We start from the raw sequence: 20,012 nt of genomic DNA, 5'->3' as shown, positions 1-20,012 counted from the left end.
TTAAAACATGTTGAGAATTAGTAAAGATCCTCCTTCATGCAAATTCTGATTAGTAGGAGGGGATGATTAAAAGGTGGCAGAAAACCACATTTTTACTTTCTGTGTTCTAGGCTTGTCTGACCTCTACTTTTCATAAAATCACAGAATCATTTAGGTTGGAAAAGACTCTTAAGTTAAATGAATCCAAAAGCTAACCTAACCGTTCCAAGTCTATCACTAAGCCATGCCACTAAGTGCCATGCCCTCCAACCCCCTGATGTTTGAGGAGCCCTGTATTTGCGTTACCCAGTGTGATTTACTTACAGCACAGTTTGTGATTTATCTATACACAGTGTGCTGTGCCTGGTGAGAATGGACAAAGCATAGCAAGGTGCTGAGCAATCGCTGCACCTGTCACTGTGGGAGCCCCACAGTGTCATCACCGCAGCTTTGGGCATTCATGGCTTCTCAGGAATTCCCTGCTGCCTGACCACATAAGCATTTGCTAATACCACAGTGGCAGAGATGCTTTGTGACTGACCAGCCAGCCCTGCTTGCCCTACAACTACATACCAAAGCCCCATTTAATTAAACCTTAACCCACCTATTTTGAAGAGGTAAGTGGACTGGCATGGGAGATCTCACAGGGCTGCTAAACAGGTACAGTGCTCTAACAAGGAACTAGATATGAACTGGGTCCCCAGGCAGCCTGACAAACAGACCTCAGCAACCTCTCACAGTCTGCTTAGAATTAATATCTTTCTTGGTCACAAGGGCTTGACTGAATGGCTCAAGAAATACAGCACACTCTGTGTCTCTCCACACTCCTAGAATAATATCTTCAATAATGCATTTTAATATTCTATGTGGGCAGAAACGCTTTTAGACAAGGTATTACAGTTATCAGGTTTTATTCTAGAATGTTCTGGTGCTGTTGGGCTTTTAAAATTTTTTTTAAATGAATTCTAATTTTGTAATTTAATGGTTGTGATTTTGACACTTTATTTTTACCAAATAATTGTTAGTTTTTGTACTGGAACACTTGGTGCAGTTTATCATGGGAGGTTGATATCTGTAACAAACCAAACTAAACCTCTCCAAAATAGCTGTGGCAAGCAGCCTTCTGATTGTCCCCAGAACTTCCAACTGCCCCTTCACCTTATTCCTTAGGTGCCCACTGTGGCACAGAACCAGTTACTGCCCTTGTCCCATTGAGCTGGCACTTTTCAGTCAACAGGCCTCCCTGGATACCTGTCTGGAAATAAAGTTTTCAGATATTTCTCTTAAAAACAACTGCTTTGATGACACTACCTTACAAGTCCCTTGCAAGTACCAGCTGGGCCTGTTGGAGTGGGTCCAGAGGAAGGCCACAAAAATGACCAGAGGAATGGAGCACCTCCACTGTGAAGACAGGCTGAGACAGGCAGGGTTGTTCAGCCTAGAGAAGAAAAGGCTCCAGGGAAACCTTATTGTGGCTTTTTGACACTTAAAGGGGACTTCTAAGAATGATGGGGACAACCTTTTTGGTAGGACCTGTTGCAACAGGACAAGGGGTACAATTTTTATACTCAACAGGGATAGATTCAGACTAGATATGAGGAAGAAATTTCTTACAAGGGTGATGAAACACTGGCACAGTTGGTACCACTAGAGATGTAAGGATGCTCCATCCCTGAAAACATTCAAGGTCAGGTTGGACAGGGCTCTGAGCAACCTGATCTGGTTGAAACTGTCCCTTCTCATTGCAGGGGGTTGGACTAGATACCTTTAAAAGTCCCTTCCAACCTAAACTATTCTTGATTCTAAGTAGTCTGTCACTCATGAATACTCAGTGGATTTGTTTGCAAGAAAAGGAAGACTAATTTTCTATCATTACAGGTTGGTTCAAACCTTTGAGTAATAAAAGCTGAGTGAGCAGGAAAAAGGATCAATAAAATCCTGACTCATTTTACTCTCTAATTTCTGAGCACCATACACTTTCTCCTGTCAGGTGCCTAACACTTATTTCTTCCCTGGGAACTGAAGCCTGTTGATCTCATCCTATATAGCACTGGTCTGGAAAGTGCCCATATGCTCAGTATGCCAGCATCACAGAGAAGAAAATCTTGTGGATGCTCAACAGGAAATAGTTCAGATTTCTGAGTGTAAGGCTTGGCTCAGAAATAATTAACCTTTGCTTTGTCTTTGAGTATTTAGGTTTTGCTTTCCTCTTTTAATGATTTTAAAGAGATGCCTGTTAAAGGCATTGCTATTTGCAACCACGGTATTTTGCAATTATATTATTATGTTCCTCCTCTTTATCATTTTAAATTCTGCATGAAAAAGGCTTTTAAACTGAAGTTTCTTGCATTGCATTCAGAAAGAATCAAGGTGGGCTTGCCCTTGAGTTGCAATTCAGACTCCATCAGGTACTATCCTTGACAGCAAATGTCAGGATGAGCTGCAGATGGAGAAAGGGACAGAGAGAGAAAGGCATCCAAGCAGGCCCAAGGCCACTCACAGGATTCAAGACTAATGCTTACAGTGCACACAGTCTTAGAAAGAGAATAGCTGGACAGGCACCACTGTAATGTGTTCCCACTGAGTTAATTTAAATACTGTTTACTATGTGATAGATTAGCTCCATTTTTTACATAGTCTTCATAGCAGTCCAAGAGTGTTTGAATTAACTGTGGAAAGCATACTGTGAAAGGTGTACTCGACTGGAAAGGGGTTGAATCAGGACAATTTAGAGGGCTTTGTCTTATCTCAGTGCTCAGGTGCAACCTCTGAACGTGCATGAAACCATGTGACACTGACAGTCAGAAAAGACACATCATTCAAGATAAAGAACTCCTGAAAGCCCTGTGAAAAGCTAATTGGTATCAATTCCAGTTGTTTATCTAGCCCGAGCATGAACAAGCTGCCCCTCCACCCCTCCCCAGACTAACTAGGAAAATATCTTTTTTTCTGTCTGCCATTCCTGAAACATTTAAGGTATCTCAGAAGACTAATGTTATCAGAGTGTTAGATATGCAGATACCTTTGATGTGCATGCACTGCTTGTGAAAATGATGAGAAAATACAGAAAGTAATAAAAACAGCATTTATACACCTGGCAGCCCATAGGAAGGGACATTGGGAGTGCCCGTGGACATCTGGGGGGGATATTGTGGAAGACAAAGCTTTCTTTCAGCTACAATGGAGGGAAAAGGTGGGTGTGATTGTTTTCTCTGTGTGACAGGAGGGGTTAGGGAAATTGTTTCTTTGCATCAGTACTGGAAATGTCTTTGCTTATGCATGTGTCTGTGGCACTGGAAGAGGCAAAAGCATGGATTTATTTTGTTGGTTTTTTTTTTTTTTTTTTTTTTTTTTTTTGCTTAGACATAGGGAAAGCAGAGATTAATTTCTCTGTCTTTTCTGTGGAAGGTGATGAAGGGAGGTCTGTCTATACATCTACCAGCTGTTTCAAAAGAAAAACCTGAGAGGTCTGTATGGACTTCAAAAAGCGCTGAGCATTGGTAGGACAGTTCACTTCAACGCTGTTCCAAGCGGGGCAAATGCTTAGTCTTCTATTTTTGGCAGTAATGACGTTCGAGCTGACAAACCAGGAATTCAAAGCATTGTACTCCACAAAGCACGTCGTGCAGTTCGGAAAACAAGGCCAATAACGCCCCACGCACTCTCATTCTAGGCTGAGACACTTACACCTCCAGAGCAATCCCAAAAGCTTCTTTTTCCCCTTTATTGTAAAGTCTTCACTTAAACTCTATGCGTTTCAAGTTATTTATCCCTCGTCCCACGGGGCCACCTTTGTCCTCCCGGTCTGACAGAGCGGTCCCCGCCGCCTGACGAGCTGGCCATGCCCCGGCTCCTCTGCCCCCACACACGCCGATTCCGCCGCGGCACCGGCCCTCCCGCTCGCGCACCGCCACGCCGGGGCTGCCCGGGGCCGGAGCCGCTCCCCGCGGCCGCGCCCGCGCCGCCGTGCCCCGCCGGGCCCATCATGGCCGTGCGGCCGCGCTGCCCAACGGCCGGGCGCGCCCCGGGCCCGCTCCGCGCGGCGGGGCCGTTGTGCGGGCCGGGCGGGCGGGCGGCGCGGCCGTTGTGCGGATGGGAGGGCGGGCGGGCGGACGTGCGGCGCCCGGGGGGAGCCGCGGGCCGCGCCGCCTCCGCGGCGGCGGAGCGGTAGGGAACAGGAGGGAGCGGCGGGGAGGGACGGAAGGAGGGCACGCGGCCGACGGGGCGGGGACTGCCGATCCTGTGCGCTGTTTGTCCCCGCTCCACCGCGCGAGGAGGAGGGTCCTGTCCGGCCGCCTGCTGCTGCCCCCTCCTCCGTGCGAGGGGACCGGGGCGACCGGGGCGGGGGCGGGGGAGGTGATGAGCTTGGGCCGGGGGCTGCGGCGGCGGCTCGGCTGCTGCTGCCGCGGCTGCGGCGGGAGGCGACGGCGGGCCGTTGGAGGGTCTGTCCGGCCGGCCCGGGGCCAGGGGGATGCAGCGCAGGACGTGTCTGGGTCTGGGTGTAGCTGATCGGAGAAGAGAGGCAGACGCCGCCCGGAGAGGCCGAGGAGCAGCGGAGGAGAGCCACCCTGACATGCCTTTTCCTCTCCCTCCTCTCCAGCGGCCATGTTAACCAGAAAACCCTCGGCTAGCGCCGCCGCTGGTGCTGCCTATCCAGCCGGTAAGGAGAGCGAGCGAGGGCCGCCGCGACCGCCACCGCTGGGCCGGGCTGCGGAGGCCCGGCGGAGGGGGACGGGGGCGGGGGGGCTCGGGGGCCCCGCGGCCGCCGCCGCAGAGGTGCCGTGTGTGTGGAACAATGATCCGCCCTCCCCCCGCGGCAGCCGAGCCCGGGGGGCCGTCGGGGGCTGCGCGCTGGGCTCCGGCGAGCCGCTGTGTTGCGGGATGGCGAGTTCGCCTCGGGGGAGCGGGGCGGGGTGAGCGGGGGCCCGAGAGAAATCACGCAGGGAAACGACCCAAGGAGACCTGGGGATCGCGGCGGGTGCCGGAGCCGGCTGCGTTTGACAAGGGGCAGCGGTGCTCGCCGCCGCTTCCCGCGGCAGACTTGTGAACTCCTGGCGGGTCCCCGGCGGCGCCGGGATTTCTTCGGGCCAGACGGCTCGGGGGGAGGCGGGAGGCGCGGGCAGCCGTCCAGCCCCGAGGCGTGCGCGGAGCAGAGCCGGCTCGTTCTCCCGGTTAGGCGCCTGCCGGTGGCGGGTTAATCTCAGATGAAGGGCTTAGCCGGGCGAGCACGGCCCGCCCGCGCTATTAGCCGGATCGGTGCGTGTGTGCGCCGCGGCGGTGATTAGCTTTTAATGGCTTCTGCCTCAAGCAAGACGGGCGGCGGTGCCGGCCGAGCGCTGGGGCCGCCGCCCCGACGGGCTCGCTGCCCGAGGGTCCGCAGCTGCCCGCCGCGCTCACCCCTCTGCTCTCCGCAGGCAGGTCAGGGGACAGCAGCCGCCCGCTGCCGTCTTCCCCGGGCACCGGAGCCGGGGTCTCCCGGGCAGGAGCTGGGACCGGCCCGCCATCGCCCCTCGCATTGCCGCCGCTCAGGGCCAGCAACGCTTCCCACACGGTGAGCCCGGGCAGGGGAGGGTGCGGACGGGGAGCGGGGAAGGGGCGTCTGGCCCGCCAGGTGTGCCCAGCGGCGGGACCGAGCGCGCATGGCCCCCGGGGCGCAGCGTGGTGCTGGAGCAGCGTGCGGTGGATTTCTGCAGGCTCCGATGAAATGTGCGTGCTTGCTGTGAGGCTGGGACCCTGTAACTGCACACATTGCTTTCTCCCTCCCCAGCTCCCCCCCCTCCTCCCCTTCAGGCTGGTTTTGTGTCTCATTTTCAGAGACAAATTCGATCTTTCACACTCGCATAGAGGAGATGTTCTGGTGAATACATATTTTGAGATGAGGTTTTTCCGTGTGATTAAGATGTCGTATGTGGTGAAAAATAAAGGCTCCTCTCCCCTTCAGATGTCTGATCAGCTCAGGCCGATCGCAGTCTTCCCTAGAGATAGCTATCGCTGTGCTCAGGGACAATGATTGGATGAATCTGCCTTTATTGCTGCAGTAGTTTACCTATAAAGAAATAAGGGCTGATGGCACAAAAAGGGTGCTATTTTCCGGTTCTGTGATATCTCACGTTATCTCCCACTCCTAGTTAATCTACTAGGAATGAAACTTCCCAAGTATGCCACTATATATGGGTAAGAGGAGGTATCTCTGTCTGAAGGCATGACAGAGTAGAGAGAGAGGTCTATATACTGTCATGTTAACACTAAATATCTGAAATTTTTATTGCATACATTTCCTTTTACATTCTGAAAGATTTCATACTGACCCTGAAAGACATTGATGGCATACTTTTCATAGAATTAATGAGTTCTTCGTGGATGCTCACATGCTATCCATGTAAACATATGGCAGAGCTTTAAATGGTAATGTGATTATGGGCTAGTGGAAGGTGAAACTGTGCATTTAGATATTAGTGTTTCAGTGACTTTCCAGGGTTAAAACATCTTATTCAAATCCATTTATAGCAAGAATTGTCTTAAGTTAAATAAAAAACTCGGTAAATATATATATAGAGAGAGTATTCTCAAAAGGAGTGAGGAGTATTCTGCAAATTCAAGGTGGAGCTGCATGCTTGAGATCAACTCCATTGTATATTTATGTAGCTAGAGTACATGTCTGAATTGTTTGTTAGTATATAAGGCCCATTTTTTTCACATTTGTATACAGCAGTTAAGTGCTGCTTGATTTTAGAGTTGGGGCAACAGCTTAAGGGTTTGTTTAAATAAAATCATAGAAGAAGAAACATAGTGAAAACAGCCTGGGCACCAGTTATGCAAGTGCATGTACAGTAGGGCTCGCATGTAACAGAGCCTAGACTTAATTTAGGATTTGTGAAACCATGGTGGTCCAGCTGTTTTTCTGTGACTACTTACTAATTTTGGAAGTACAGAATTTTGGTATTCTTATACAAAGATTTTGTATATTTATATTATATATAGTGTCTGTGTGTGTATATATATATATATATATTTGTATGTATGTGAGGATGCAGTCTTTATAAAAGCATTCAAGGGGTGTTCAGATGTTACATTTCTATGTTCCAAGTATCTTTACAAGTAGGTGATTGTGTATGTGTGCCTGTGTTTATATGTAGCATATATATGTGTACTTCTGGAAGCACCCAGGAGTGATCAAGCATTATATGGCAATGGATCATGTCCCTTTAGATTCTGACTGTTTCAAAGTCTGTCTTTCCTTTGTGATAAAGAGCCTACTCTACAGTGGTTTTTTAGCCTTGGGTGCTGTTACAGAAATGCCTCATACTGCCTTTGTAGGTGGTTGTTTTGTGGTTTGCTAACATACCTTTTTGTGGTAAGGATCAGATTTGACATCAGAATGCTGGATTTTAACCTGAAAAAAGGGGGGCAGTATCTGTTCTGTAAACTTAGGCCTACTGACCTCAGCTGACACTGACAGATTGAAACTATTGGTTTTGCGTCCCACCACTTCCTCCAATCAGACCTGTTTAAAATGGGTCCTTTCAGTTTTGTTAAATTATTTTCCTTCTTGTGTCCATTTGCTTGTGCTGTTTTCATCTCTGTTGTATCTATGTGGCTTCTGTAATAGCTAAACCCAGAGTATTTCTGTTTGTGTTTCAGACTTTCAGAACGTATGGTGTGCTTGAGTGGGTGAACTGCTGGTGTTTATATATAAGCGTGCATAGTATGTATGCTAATTGTGAGAGAAACTGAGGTAGAAGTTACATTTTGTTTAGGCTGAAGGGTTTTTAATGCAGACAGGGAAGAAGTCAACTACCTGTCATATTTCTTACTTGTGTGATCCAGCCTCTGCTGAAACAGTGGTCTCCTACTGTCAAGTGAAATTTCATTGTTTGGTAGATTATAAACAGCATGGGTAGAAGGGGAGAAGATGATGTTTTACACAAGCTTTGTAAAATGGGAAAGAGGTTTTGGTGGCAGTCTTTGCAAGCACAGCAGCCTTTGTTGCTAAGCAGGCAGGGTTGTGTGTTCTACTAGGGAAAGGTTTTGTGTATTTTTTTTTAAGTGTGCCTTCGTCCTAGGCTTATTTGTGTATGCTTCCATCCCTGGCTGTCTTCTTTGCCTTGTGGTGGAAAACATGAACCTGTTTCCAGCCCCTTGTCCTCTTCATTTTCCTTTCCAAAGTCAGTGCTTTCTCTTTGGAAGCCTTAAGTTCTTGCTGTGATGATTGGAACCTTTTTCCATTCACACTCTCCTATTTTGTTAGTAACATCCAGTTGACATACTGCAGTAGAGATTATCTTGCTTGCCTGCTGCTCTGCTTGTATAAATCCCAACCTGTCTGTGAGTCCCTCTTCCAGACTCATCTCTGTTCTTTCTTGCTTGGCACGTATTCCTGCATTCTGCACTGTTTCTGTTTCTCTTGCAGTACACCAGTATTAATGTTTTTAATCTCCTGTCTAGTAGTGTAAAACAACCCATTTACAATGCAGGATTCAGTGCCCTCCCTCCTTCAAGCCCTTTCTAAGATTTCTGTACAGCAAGCCTATTTTCTTTTGCCACCAGCGTTGAATGTTTTACCCGTAGACTTTTGCATCAGTCATTGTATTAGTCTTGATTTTTTTAATTTAATTTTTTAAATTGACTTACATTATAATGGAACAGAGATTCCTGGACTCTGTTAATGCAAAGACCTGGTAAGTCACATGCTGCTAATTTTTGCTGTTGTCATCTGCTTTAAAGCAGGTAAAACCAAAGCAAATACCTTCTTATTGTGATGTTTTAATCTAATAAATTGCCACAGAAATACTGTCACATTTGAGTGGTAATAACTATGCAGTCATGATCTGCATTTTACTACATCTCATTTTCTTTGGATGTTTCTTCCTCTATTTAAAATTTGTATCTGGGGGGAATATGAGACTGTCTTAACTTTCAAGGGCTGTGGGGGTCAGCTGTGAAATTTGGGTTCCAGCAGCTGGTGACTGTGGTGCTGTAGGAACTGCAGTACTTTTAGGCACATCTGTCATATTTGTATAGTTAACCTAATCCAAGGAGTTCATTTTAGTGTACATTGGCTGTCCTTTTGAGTTTCATCGTGTGTAATAAATGCAGGATGTCCCTGAAGTATTCAAACTCACTGCACCCCTAACAGAATTTAAAAAATTAAGGATCAGTATGACTCTTGAGGCATAGTTCAGTCTGTGAAAATATTTGCTATATGAAGTTGTTTAACTTTTCAAAAAATAGGCTTATATGGACCAGATACAGCAACAGCAAAAATCCGATTGGTGTATTCCTTCTACCACTCTTGTTGAGCCCCAAGCTCAACAAAGGCTTAGTTTTTTTGGTCCATAAAACCTATACTCATGATAAAACCATTAGGGATAATCCACTATAATTAGCAAGTATTTTTAGTTCTGAACAGAGGAATGTTTTTTAATTAGTTTATCGAGGAAAAAAAAGGGCCTTTTGTACCTTTGCTCAGGCTTTTGTTTTGTAGTCAACAAAATAGGCAGTGAAGCATGCTGCACCTGATACCATATGTCTCTTGTGTGTTTGACACAGTAGGCCTGAAACTGGCCCGCCCAGAAATGCTGTGAAAAAAGGGGTATATAGTGTAACAATTATTCTTTAATTAAGTTACTACTTTAGAACACTGTTTCTCCCTTTGTCCTCATCTGTGCAAAGTAATAGCAGATAATGACATCTTATTTCTGTGCAGTGTTTCAGCAGGCCATCATGATTGCTGTTATTAAGATTAATTTTACAAACCTTTTTAGATTTTGATTGACAGCAAAATCTTTTTTTGTGATTTTGCTCAAAATAAAATTATAAGATATAGCTGAATCATGTGTCTGTCTTGGATAGTTTTATAGGGTGCTAATAATGACAGAAGTGACTGTTCCAGAGATGAAATATGATACAATTACATAACATTTTGATGCATTTGGAGGATGAAGTTGAGAAGAGGTACATGCTCCTGTGGGGTTCAGTCCTATTACTCTTGTAAAAGGTCTTAAAACAGATCAATGCATTGGGTGAGTGTACTGCAGAGGAATTGTAAATGGGTCTGCCACCTTGTTAGCAGGCTGGATTCATTTTTATGCTACTTCCCTGTTGTTACAGGTCTGTTGCCTTAGTAAGTTACTGTTCTACTTCTGTTCCTAAATCCATTTGTGAAGGCAAAAGAAACCCAAATAATACCACCCTCAAATTAAAGTTTTGTTGCCTTTTTATTTATTTATCGATCATAGTTTAGGGTGTAGTTTTGTTTTGCTTGGTGTACCTACTTCAAAGATTAGGTGATTTTTAGCATAGTCACCAACTTCCATAAAATGAACGTAACAAAGTAAAAGATCTTAATGGTGATTTTGAAGTTACGAGAAACTACTAAGAAAGAAAAGAAACACTGCATTGTAATATTTGCTGTTATGTAATTGGTCGTGTCAGAAGATTCAGGAAGATGGGTTCAAGCTCACCAGTTATTTCAATATATTTTATAGACTTACAACAGTAGCTTTTTGATTATATGTGTTACAAAAATATGTAAATCTTAGAAGGTGTGGATGGGTTTGAGCACAAACAACACAATATATATAATCAGTAAGCTTTATAAGCGCATGCAGGTGGTCAGTTGTGTAGGTTGTTGGTTCTGGAATTTACGGGTCCATCTGCAGAAGCAAAATGGAGGTGTTGCAAACCTCTCAGGCGTGCGGTTTCGGTTGATAGGCTGATGGAGCTTTTGCGTACTAAGAAGAGTTTGGTATGGGACTGAGAAGGCTGTAGTCTTTTGTAGCTTGCCAAGCCCATTAGTTGTGGTTCAGGAACTTACCGTGTTGCTCGAGAGGCTTGTGAGCAGTGCAAGCCTGAGCCTGACAGCAATCTCAGACACCCAAGTAGCCAGAAGTAGATAGGCAGAGCAAAGGACTGATGCAAATCCAGCCCTCATCCGGGTTGGAAATAGATGAGGAAAGTTCATTTTTGTTATGTACTTTGTGGTTGTGTTGTGTCTGATAGCTCTAAAACTCTTTTTGTTGGGCTTTTCTGAAAGAAGAGTGAGCTCTCTTCTCCTGTGCAGCTTTTGGAATAGAGCCTGTGATAATGTGGTAATTTTCTACAAAGAAAACCAGCACTACTGTCTGCATCTGCATTTCCATTCCCAAGCAGCTGACAGAAACTGGCAAAACCAGTTATTTAGGATTTGGGTTGAAGTTGGAATAATGCTAGTGATTTCATTCTGCTGCTTGAAAAACCATGAATCTGCCTGAAGGTGCAGGAAGCTACATGATTTACACTTCAGAATGTGTTCACAAACACACTTTTTAGAAAAAAGAACTTTTTAGTCCCTGTTGAGACAGAATAAATATATGGAGTTTTTTCCAAGCCCTGAAGAACTTCTCAATACATACAATGAAGCAAGCAGTGCTTAGGAAGGGTGGAAAATAGTTAACTGTGAAAACAGGTGACTTGAGGGGAAAAAAATTCAAGATTTGAGCTGTGGTAATGAGTATTTGGGTTAAAAAGTTCTTAAAAATTACTTTTGCAGTGTTATTCTTTCTTCATTGTCTACTTTCATATTGCCTACTCCCAGTTTGTCTAGATATGTTCTGCTTTTGTTCAGTTAGTGTTGGAGAATAAATTTTTGTACCTAGAGTTTCCTAGCTTGAGTCTTTGGAATTGTATGTTTACTCTGCTGCTTCAATATGCCTTTCTTGCGCAGCTCTCCAGTGCTGAACCTATGACACATCTTACTAACTAGATCTGGTTCTTCTGAAATAGGTGATTTAGCAGCTCTTGGGGTAATTTTTTTTTTCCTGTGCAGTAACTGCTGTTTATATACAGGATCAGGGCAACCTTCAGGAAACTGCTACTGCAGTGTGCCTCAAACTTGACCTGAAGAAATTGCCTGTAGGCAAAACAGAAGTCCTCTTAATGATTTAATTTCTGGTGCTTTTGAGACGTCAGACTAGGAAGGGAGCTTTTGTTGATTTCCTGTATATCTTCATTGTGCTTAAATGTTACAAACATCTTTGCTCTGAGTTGTGATTGTGTGGTAGTGCTTTCTATGAGATTGATCAAATTTGACAGTGTGAGCCTAAATTTCTCTTCAAACAAACATACACAGTCAAACTGCAATGATGGATGAACATCAGTCAAAATGGAATCAGAAGAGCAGTCCCTGAGAGCAGAGGCAGTCCCTGAGAGCCCTTCTTATATTATATGAGTTTCAGAGCTGCAAATTTCAATATACTGTCCAAAGGTGAAGCTGGTGTCCAGCTGGCAAGTCTTTGGGAACAAGTTAGTGAATTTACAAAAGTATGCTTCTGCTGTATCAGACTGATGCCTTAACAGAAGCAGAAAGTATGCTCGAGTCTGCCTTGCATGTCTGGGTTTTCTCATTAGGAAGCACTTTGCTGTTGCAGCACAGATTTCATTGCCTCATATCACAGCACACAACTGTCATTTTCTGATTTCATTTCAGCAACCTTAAGTGAACAAGGGATGTGTTATCCTTAGCTGCCTAGAAAAAATACAGTTCAGATGAAAAGTGTTCTCAGCTCTGGCTTGATCATCTGTCTGACAGTATCAGTGAACTTTTCGTTAGTAATTTGACATAAATATTAAGACTGGTGAATCAGCTGGAGAGACAGCAGGGGAATTCTTCCCACATTTGTGTAAGACCAGGCAGAAGACAAACTAATTATCCTCTACTTGAGAGCAAATAAGGAATTTTAAGGACAGCTATTTAAGTGGCAGATATGCCTGTAAATTTCTTATTTCTTCTTAAAAATAACAGGTTTGGAGCAATACCTGTTTTCACACCCCAGTACTTTGCTGTTTGTTTGCTTGAAAATGCTGAAGGCTACTGTTTATTCCCATGTACACACTGTCGAGAACAAATCTAATTTCCAAAATCTAGTAATGCTTTTTTTCCACTCCTATAAAATAAAGTTACTGTATGTTCCTCAAGGCAAAGATTTGCTTTTTACTCAAGTCTGCGTAAGGCCCCAAATCTCATTTTGGTTAAAAGTTATCATTAGGCTGGTTTGGGAAAGTGCTAAAGCATATGCTTATTCTTCATTGATTGGAATGTTTTGCCGACTTGTGACTGTCTCAATTGCAAGCAGTAAGTTATATTCCTGAACTTCAGAAATGTGTGGGTTCTTTTCCTCTTTGTGCGTGTCACAACACATTCCTTATTGCTTAAAAATGTATCTGTAACCTTTGATACACAACAAATTTAGGAAGAAGTTAAAATCTTGATTTCTGAGAACAGATGATGAGAGCATAAGCCATTTAAGTTCTTACAGGCATTGTATGTTATCTTCAGCATCTGTAAAACTGTTACTGTTATGAAGTCAAGCATGCATCTTGATGTTACAGGTCTGCTGCCTTAAAGATTGCTTGGAAATATCATTAGCTTCTCATGGTAGTGCGCTTGTGATTGCCTTGTTGCAGACATTTTGGAGAGACATGAAAATAGCATTTGAGAAACAAGAATCGGCGTCCAGCAGTATTACAGTATACATGCTGTATTTTTTAGATTCTCTGTAAACAATTGACATTTAAGAAGACACTTCATGTTGAGGTGATTTAGGCAGAATGTAGGGTTGCAGAGTGAATGTTGAAGCATGGAGTTCATGTCTTTCTTGTTAACTGGGTATGTATTTATTTTCAATTTTAGGTTGGAGGCGGTAAGCACACAATGAGTGAGCACCTACATGTTAGTAGCCATGGACAAATCCAGGTTCAGCAGCTCTTTGAAGATAATAGTAACAAGAGAACGGTTCTGACAACGCAGCCAAATGGACTTACAACGCTAGGCAAATCTGGATTGCCAGTGGTTCAGGACAGACAGACAGAGAGTGCCCACAGGCGACAAGGGAGCTCCAGCTCTTTAAAATCTTCAGATGGAACAGGGAAGGTGAAAACCGCTGTTATCACACCAGAGCAAGCAATGAAGCAATACATGCAAAAGTTAACAGCTTTTGAGCATCATGAGATTTTTAGCTACCCTGAAATATACTTCTTGGGTCCAAATGCAAAGAAGCGGCAAGGCGTTGTTGGCGGTTCAAACAACTGTGGGTATGACGATGAGCAAGGGTCTTACATTCAAGTACCCCATGATCACATTGCATACAGGTATGAAGTCCTGAAAGTTATAGGGAAAGGAAGCTTTGGGCAGGTGGTGAAGGCCTACGATCACAAGATGCATCAGCACGTGGCACTAAAAATGGTGAGAAATGAAAAACGTTTCCACCGCCAAGCTGCGGAAGAAATTAAGATCCTGGAACACCTTCGGAAGCAAGATAAGGATAACAACATGAATGTTATTCACATGTTGGAAAACTTCACATTCCGCAGCCATATCTGCATGACATTTGAGTTGCTGAGCATGAACCTGTATGAATTAATAAAGAAAAACAAGTTTCAGGGCTTTAGCCTGCCTTTGGTTCGGAAGTTTGCCCACTCAATTTTACAGTGCTTGGATGCTTTGCACAAAAACAGAATCATTCACTGTGACCTTAAACCTGAGAACATTCTGTTGAAACAACAGGGTAGAAGTGGTATTAAAGTGATTGATTTTGGCTCAAGCTGTTACGAGCATCAGCGTGTCTACACTTACATTCAGTCACGGTTTTATCGTGCACCCGAAGTCATCCTCGGTGCTCGTTATGGCATGCCCATAGATATGTGGAGCTTGGGCTGTATCCTAGCAGAGCTTCTGACCGGTTATCCGCTTTTACCTGGAGAAGATGAAGGAGATCAGCTGGCTTGTATGATTGAACTATTGGGCATGCCTGCTCCAAAACTCTTAGAGTCATCCAAGCGAGCGAAAAACTTTGTGAGCTCTAAGGGTTATCCCCGCTATTGCAGCATCACAACCTTGTCTGATGGCTCTGTAGTACTTAATGGTGGACGCTCTCGGAGGGGAAAACTGCGTGGCCCACCAGAGAGCAGAGAGTGGGGTAACGCATTAAAGGGGTGTGATGATCCTCTCTTCCTTGACTTCTTAAAACAGTGTTTAGAATGGGATCCTGCTGCCCGTTTGACACCCAGCCAGGCTTTGCGGCATCCCTGGTTAAGGAGACGGTTGCCAAAACCTCCAACTGGGGAAAAGGCCACAGCAAAGAGAATTTCAGAGAGTACTGGTGCTATAACTTCAATTTCCAAGTTACCTCCGACTTCAAGCTCAGCTTCAAAACTGAGGACTAATTTGGCACAGATGACAGATGCCAATGGGAATATTCAGCAAAGAACAGTGTTGCCAAAACTCGTTAGCTGAGTTTGAAAAACCCAATGCTGTTAATATGAGAGATACAATGTGGCTGAGCCTTATTTGTATGAAAAATTAGCTCAGTTATGCATTTTTATTTGCTCAATAAATCTATTCATTTGTATCTTTCAGCACTCATTTTAAATGTAATTTTAAATGTTAATTTTGTTTTTATAAAAATACGGGGACAATGCTTTAAGTTTTTATACTTATTTTTTAAAATGTTTGTCTTCTACAGTACAATTAGCCTTACTGTAACTAGTGTGACACAGTAATAAACATCAGTGGCAGGCCACTGGTTACAACATGACTGTCATGCATTGCAGCGTGGTATCAAAGGTATTAACCTTTCTCTTCCATGGTTCATATTAGTTTTAACCTGGGGTAAATTTGAAGGACTACCTTTTGGATTTTAGGGGTTTGGTCTGGATTCTGTGCACACTCACATCTATAACTGACTGGACTCAAGGGAGAATACTCAAAGAATACAGTTAAGCACTTGTAAACTTGTAGTTTAAAGTGGAGCCATAGCATGTTCTATTGCCATTCTTTATGTGGTAGCCCAGAGAAAGTCATGGTATCACTAAAAATACTGTCACCTCCTATGGAATACTTTCTCTATTTAAAAGTTACGGGCTTTGATTGAAATGATAATTTAAACATAATGCAAAAAATAACACCGGGGCTAAAATTACTTAATTTGCATGCCACGTGGTAGAGTGAGAGGAACGGGTGGTCTTGGAAAGCGTGAAAATGGCAATATGTCTGTTTCTCTGAATTTGAAAGTGGCTGATTAGTTGGTAAAGCAAAATTGTTCTGAATTTCATTTCAGGTTTGTAACGTTGAGCATTCACACAGGTTCTCCTTTTTTCTTTTTTGCTTTTTTTTTCCCCATCTCTTCTCTTCTGTTTTTTTCTAATGTGCAGCTTGATCTCCCAAAATCACATAGGCAGAAGTGCTCATTCTGTCAGTTTTCTACTGTAACTTCCAGACTGTTAAACTACATGGATTTCAAGGTTGCTTTTATTTCCTCTGACAATGTTTGAGTGACTGTGACGTCTGTGGTACATTTACACTTCAGATCAAATCTGCATGTAGGGGCAAACACGATGTTACTACATTGCTTCCTGTAGAGGAGTACTTCACCTTAGACAGCTTAACTGTAGAAGGAAAGATCCTCAGTGGGAAGGTTTTCATTTGGAAGACACCATCCTAGATATTTTCTAATAAGGGAAAATTATCAAAGGAAAGCTAAGCACTTGGGATCTGATTTAATCTTTGGCATTTGTAGATGAAAATGAACTTTAAAAGAACATTTAGAGATATGTGTAGATTTGTTCACGTGTGTGTGCTAATGCTTGGTTTTTCTTTTTTACTTTTAACTGCATTCATGGAAGAAAGATGGTCTACTAAAGAATAGTATCTAGACCTACGAGAGAGGTATTCACATGTTGTAGCATGTTTTCAACAGGAACAGTTTGAAATCTGAGATCAGTATTTTACTGCATACAATGGCTGTGGTCTACATTGGATGTATAAAACATAAGAAAAGGGAATTTTAAACTAAGTAGAACAATCCTTAAGCGTTTATGGATGTTAGAATAAGACATACTAGAATGGATTGCATTAAACCTCAGTAACTTTACTTACAAACAACATTTATATGCACAGATTTTACTGAGTTACTTGTACAAATTATGAAAATTACTTAAAGCATGGTCCCCTGAGAGGCCAAGAAAGTTTCCGGTTAAGTTCTCCTTCATATTGGTTAATTTACCACTTACAGCTTAATTTTTCTTTGTTGGTTTGTTTTATTTTTTAATTTAATGTAAGACTGGGGGAGGGATATAAAGAAAAAAATGACAGAATTCTCAGGAAACATATCGCTGAACTTCTTGCCAAAAAGTCAACACCTTAAAGAAGCTCCAAAATAATTTCTGAGTAGAGGATGTTATTTGTTGATTGATAAATGTAAAAATTAGACTGTCAATCAACCATTTTTCTTTCTTTTTAAAATAAAAAGATAATTTCTTGCCTCTAGTCAAATTAAATTATTTCGTGTTAACTGTTCAAACTTTATACAATATGTGTAAGTGCAATATGTAAACATGTGTGAAATCATGTTAAAAATGAAATATAATACTTCTAAGAAAAGTGGGGTTTAGAATATTAATATCCAGTAAATTATGGTCAGTAAATTCTAAGTCTGGAAAAGAGATATATTAATTTTAATGTAGAATTAACTAACTCTCATGACTGTGGGAATACAATTCTTTGTATTTTTCTACAGTAACAGGGAATCTTTACTTCCTCCACCACCTGCTTGACTTTACCACTCCTTTCTACCTTAACTCTTCCTGCAAAAGTTGGGAAATAGGGATGCTGATGTTAAGGGTGAAAGAAGAATCATCTCCCATGACATTTTTTAAAGCAGACATTGATACATGTTCCTGCCTTTTGTGGCAACTTAAGGTGAAAACATTTGTGGTGTTCATGGGTCATTAATGGGCTACAACCACTAAATTTTCTTTTTCATGTAACCAGTTCTTAATGCCAATAATGCATTTATGATCCACCTTCTTCATAAATGCTACCGGAAACTTAAAGGCCAAACTATAGTGTGAAGAGCTATTTTTTTAACCCAGATACAGTGGAACTTCCTCTATACTAAAGGAGCAGCTACATCAAGGTTTTTAAGTGATGTAACTGCATTTTATTGTAGCTTATTTATACCTGTAAAAGAAGGGGGGGGGGAGGGGGGAATGATGTTGCCTCTTGCTTTGATGTGATTTTATTCTAAGGGCTCTGATAATTAGGCTGATAGAAGTTGGCTTGGAAACAGTGCTTAGTCTCACATGTTACCATTGTCTGGGGACGTCTGAGCTATTTTCAGATTTAGTAACAGCACAGTGTTGTCTTTGGTTGCAGTCTCACTTGGCTCAGTTTCTTGCACCACTGGTGTGTTCATTACCACTTAAATGTTGGAACAAGAGAGTGATGCAAGATGTGTAGATTAAGGATAGAGGATGGATTGTGCCCTTGGTGTTAACAATGTGCCTTTTGTTGTAAATGCATCTTGGCCTCTTTAACCCTTGGAATACTGCTTAGTAGGGATGAAATCTATTTTTAAGTGCTATACCTGTCTTAAAACATCCTGTAGATGATCGAGGCCTTAATAGAAACAATAAGGCAATCACACTGCTAGGGTGGAGAGGACACTCTGTTCTTGTAGTACCGTCTCATTAAGGGGTTAAAGATGGCCCTTCGTCATTGGTTGTACTTTAACATCAAATTGATTTTTTTAAAATAATTTTTTGTTATAGTGACACTAGACAGAAATCAACTGTATTTGTAAAAATTTACCTCAGACTCTTTAGTTTTATAGTGTGATTTAATCCCAGGGCATTTGGTATGAACCAAAGTGCATTCCTTTTATATGTGCCTGGCTCTTATAAAAGTGACCAGGGATTTTTACAATTTGGGTGCAAGGCACTTAAGCCACTTTTAACTTGGTGGGTGGTTTGGAGTTATAAATGACTTCATGGGAATGTTGAAAACACTTAAAAGACATAAGTAGCATCGGGCAATATTAAAATCTTTAAGCGAGGGTGTGCATTATTTAATGCTCTCCATTTGTTAATTTTTTTCCATCAGTAATATCTGTGATAATGCAGAAATAACTCTTTTTACAGACTGCAAAGATTAGAATATTGCCCAGTGTAATACTATGGTAGCATTTGAATAAAATAACATTTGTGAATTATTGTTTCTAGGGGCTTGTACATCACTGCTACAAATTGTAATTATTCAGTTCAACTGCTACAATTGCGTCTAAGCAGTAGCTTGGGTTTTTATTGGGCAATGACTTAGACACGTGACTGTAATATGCTGCAACTGTGTGTACTGAAAACATGTGAAAAATGATTGAATGTGGACTGTGTATATATTTATGTATAATTTTCTGTGAGATGCTGCTGTTGCCACTTAACATTAAAGATGTTGTAGTGGGTTTTAATCCTAGTGGCCAGTTTTATGATACTGTATGTATTGTACAGCTGATGACAGGAGTTAAGACTGTTCTAGTGAATATTTGTTACATTTTATTGTTGTGGCCAGAGATCATTTCAGAATAAAATTTTATGTCCTACTTTGATTCTGTCCACTGTACTTTGGGGTTTTTTGTAGTCATAAAGAAAGCCCTTGGAATGCTGACATTTCTTAAATGTGGAAAGGCCTTCTCCTAGCCTGCTCAGTCAGTGGCAGCAGTGCCTTTGTCCCCGAGCTTTCATGCTGGAATCTGTATATAGCAATCACCCATTGCTGGAGGATGACTCTCCTACTGCTTTATGTATCTTGACAGCCTTGAATATTGCCCAAAGGCTGCTTTTGCCCTGTGGTTTCTAAAGTTCTTCTTGGGACTTAGAAAGTAATATGTTTTGTATTTTTATTTGCCCCCCTGTACAGAGAAAATATCTTTGGCAGGAATTTTGTGGATGTGGCTGTTTTAACTTTTTTAGCTGCTTTTGACAGATTTTTAAAATAACAGTAGGTCTGATTTTATAAGAAATACTTGATTGAGACAGGTACAGTGTGTATTCTTTTTCTTAAATTTGCTTTTAAAAGACCCAGATTTCTGCACTAATGTTTGTGTCAGACTGAATTTTCAGAGCTTGTCAGACTTTGTGAAGTCCCAGGATAATGAGGACATACTAAACAGGCTAGACTGAGCTAAGTTCTGTTCATGAATACATCCAGAGGAATTTCACCTTTT

The 20,012-nt window shown here is 42.5% G+C and overlaps 1 protein-coding gene across 1 annotated transcript; it reads left to right on the top strand.

The window, feature by feature from the left end:
• Window positions 1-4,330: 4,330 nt before the first annotated feature.
• On the top strand, window positions 4,331-19,394 carry DYRK2 (dual specificity tyrosine phosphorylation regulated kinase 2). The gene is made up of 3 exons (XM_005480575.3): window positions 4,331-4,639; window positions 5,394-5,530; window positions 13,649-19,394. Exons 1-3 carry the CDS (start codon window positions 4,585-4,587, stop codon window positions 15,248-15,250), a joined length of 1,794 nt encoding a protein of 597 aa, XP_005480632.1. The 5' UTR covers window positions 4,331-4,584; the 3' UTR covers window positions 15,251-19,394.
• Window positions 19,395-20,012: the final 618 nt, after the last annotated feature.

This window comes from Zonotrichia albicollis, chromosome 4 (assembly GCF_047830755.1).
Source record: "Zonotrichia albicollis isolate bZonAlb1 chromosome 4, bZonAlb1.hap1, whole genome shotgun sequence".
NCBI lineage: Eukaryota > Metazoa > Chordata > Aves > Passeriformes > Passerellidae > Zonotrichia > Zonotrichia albicollis.
Note: the sequence above shows the minus strand (reverse complement) of the source record. Positions and strands in the feature narration are given on the sequence as shown.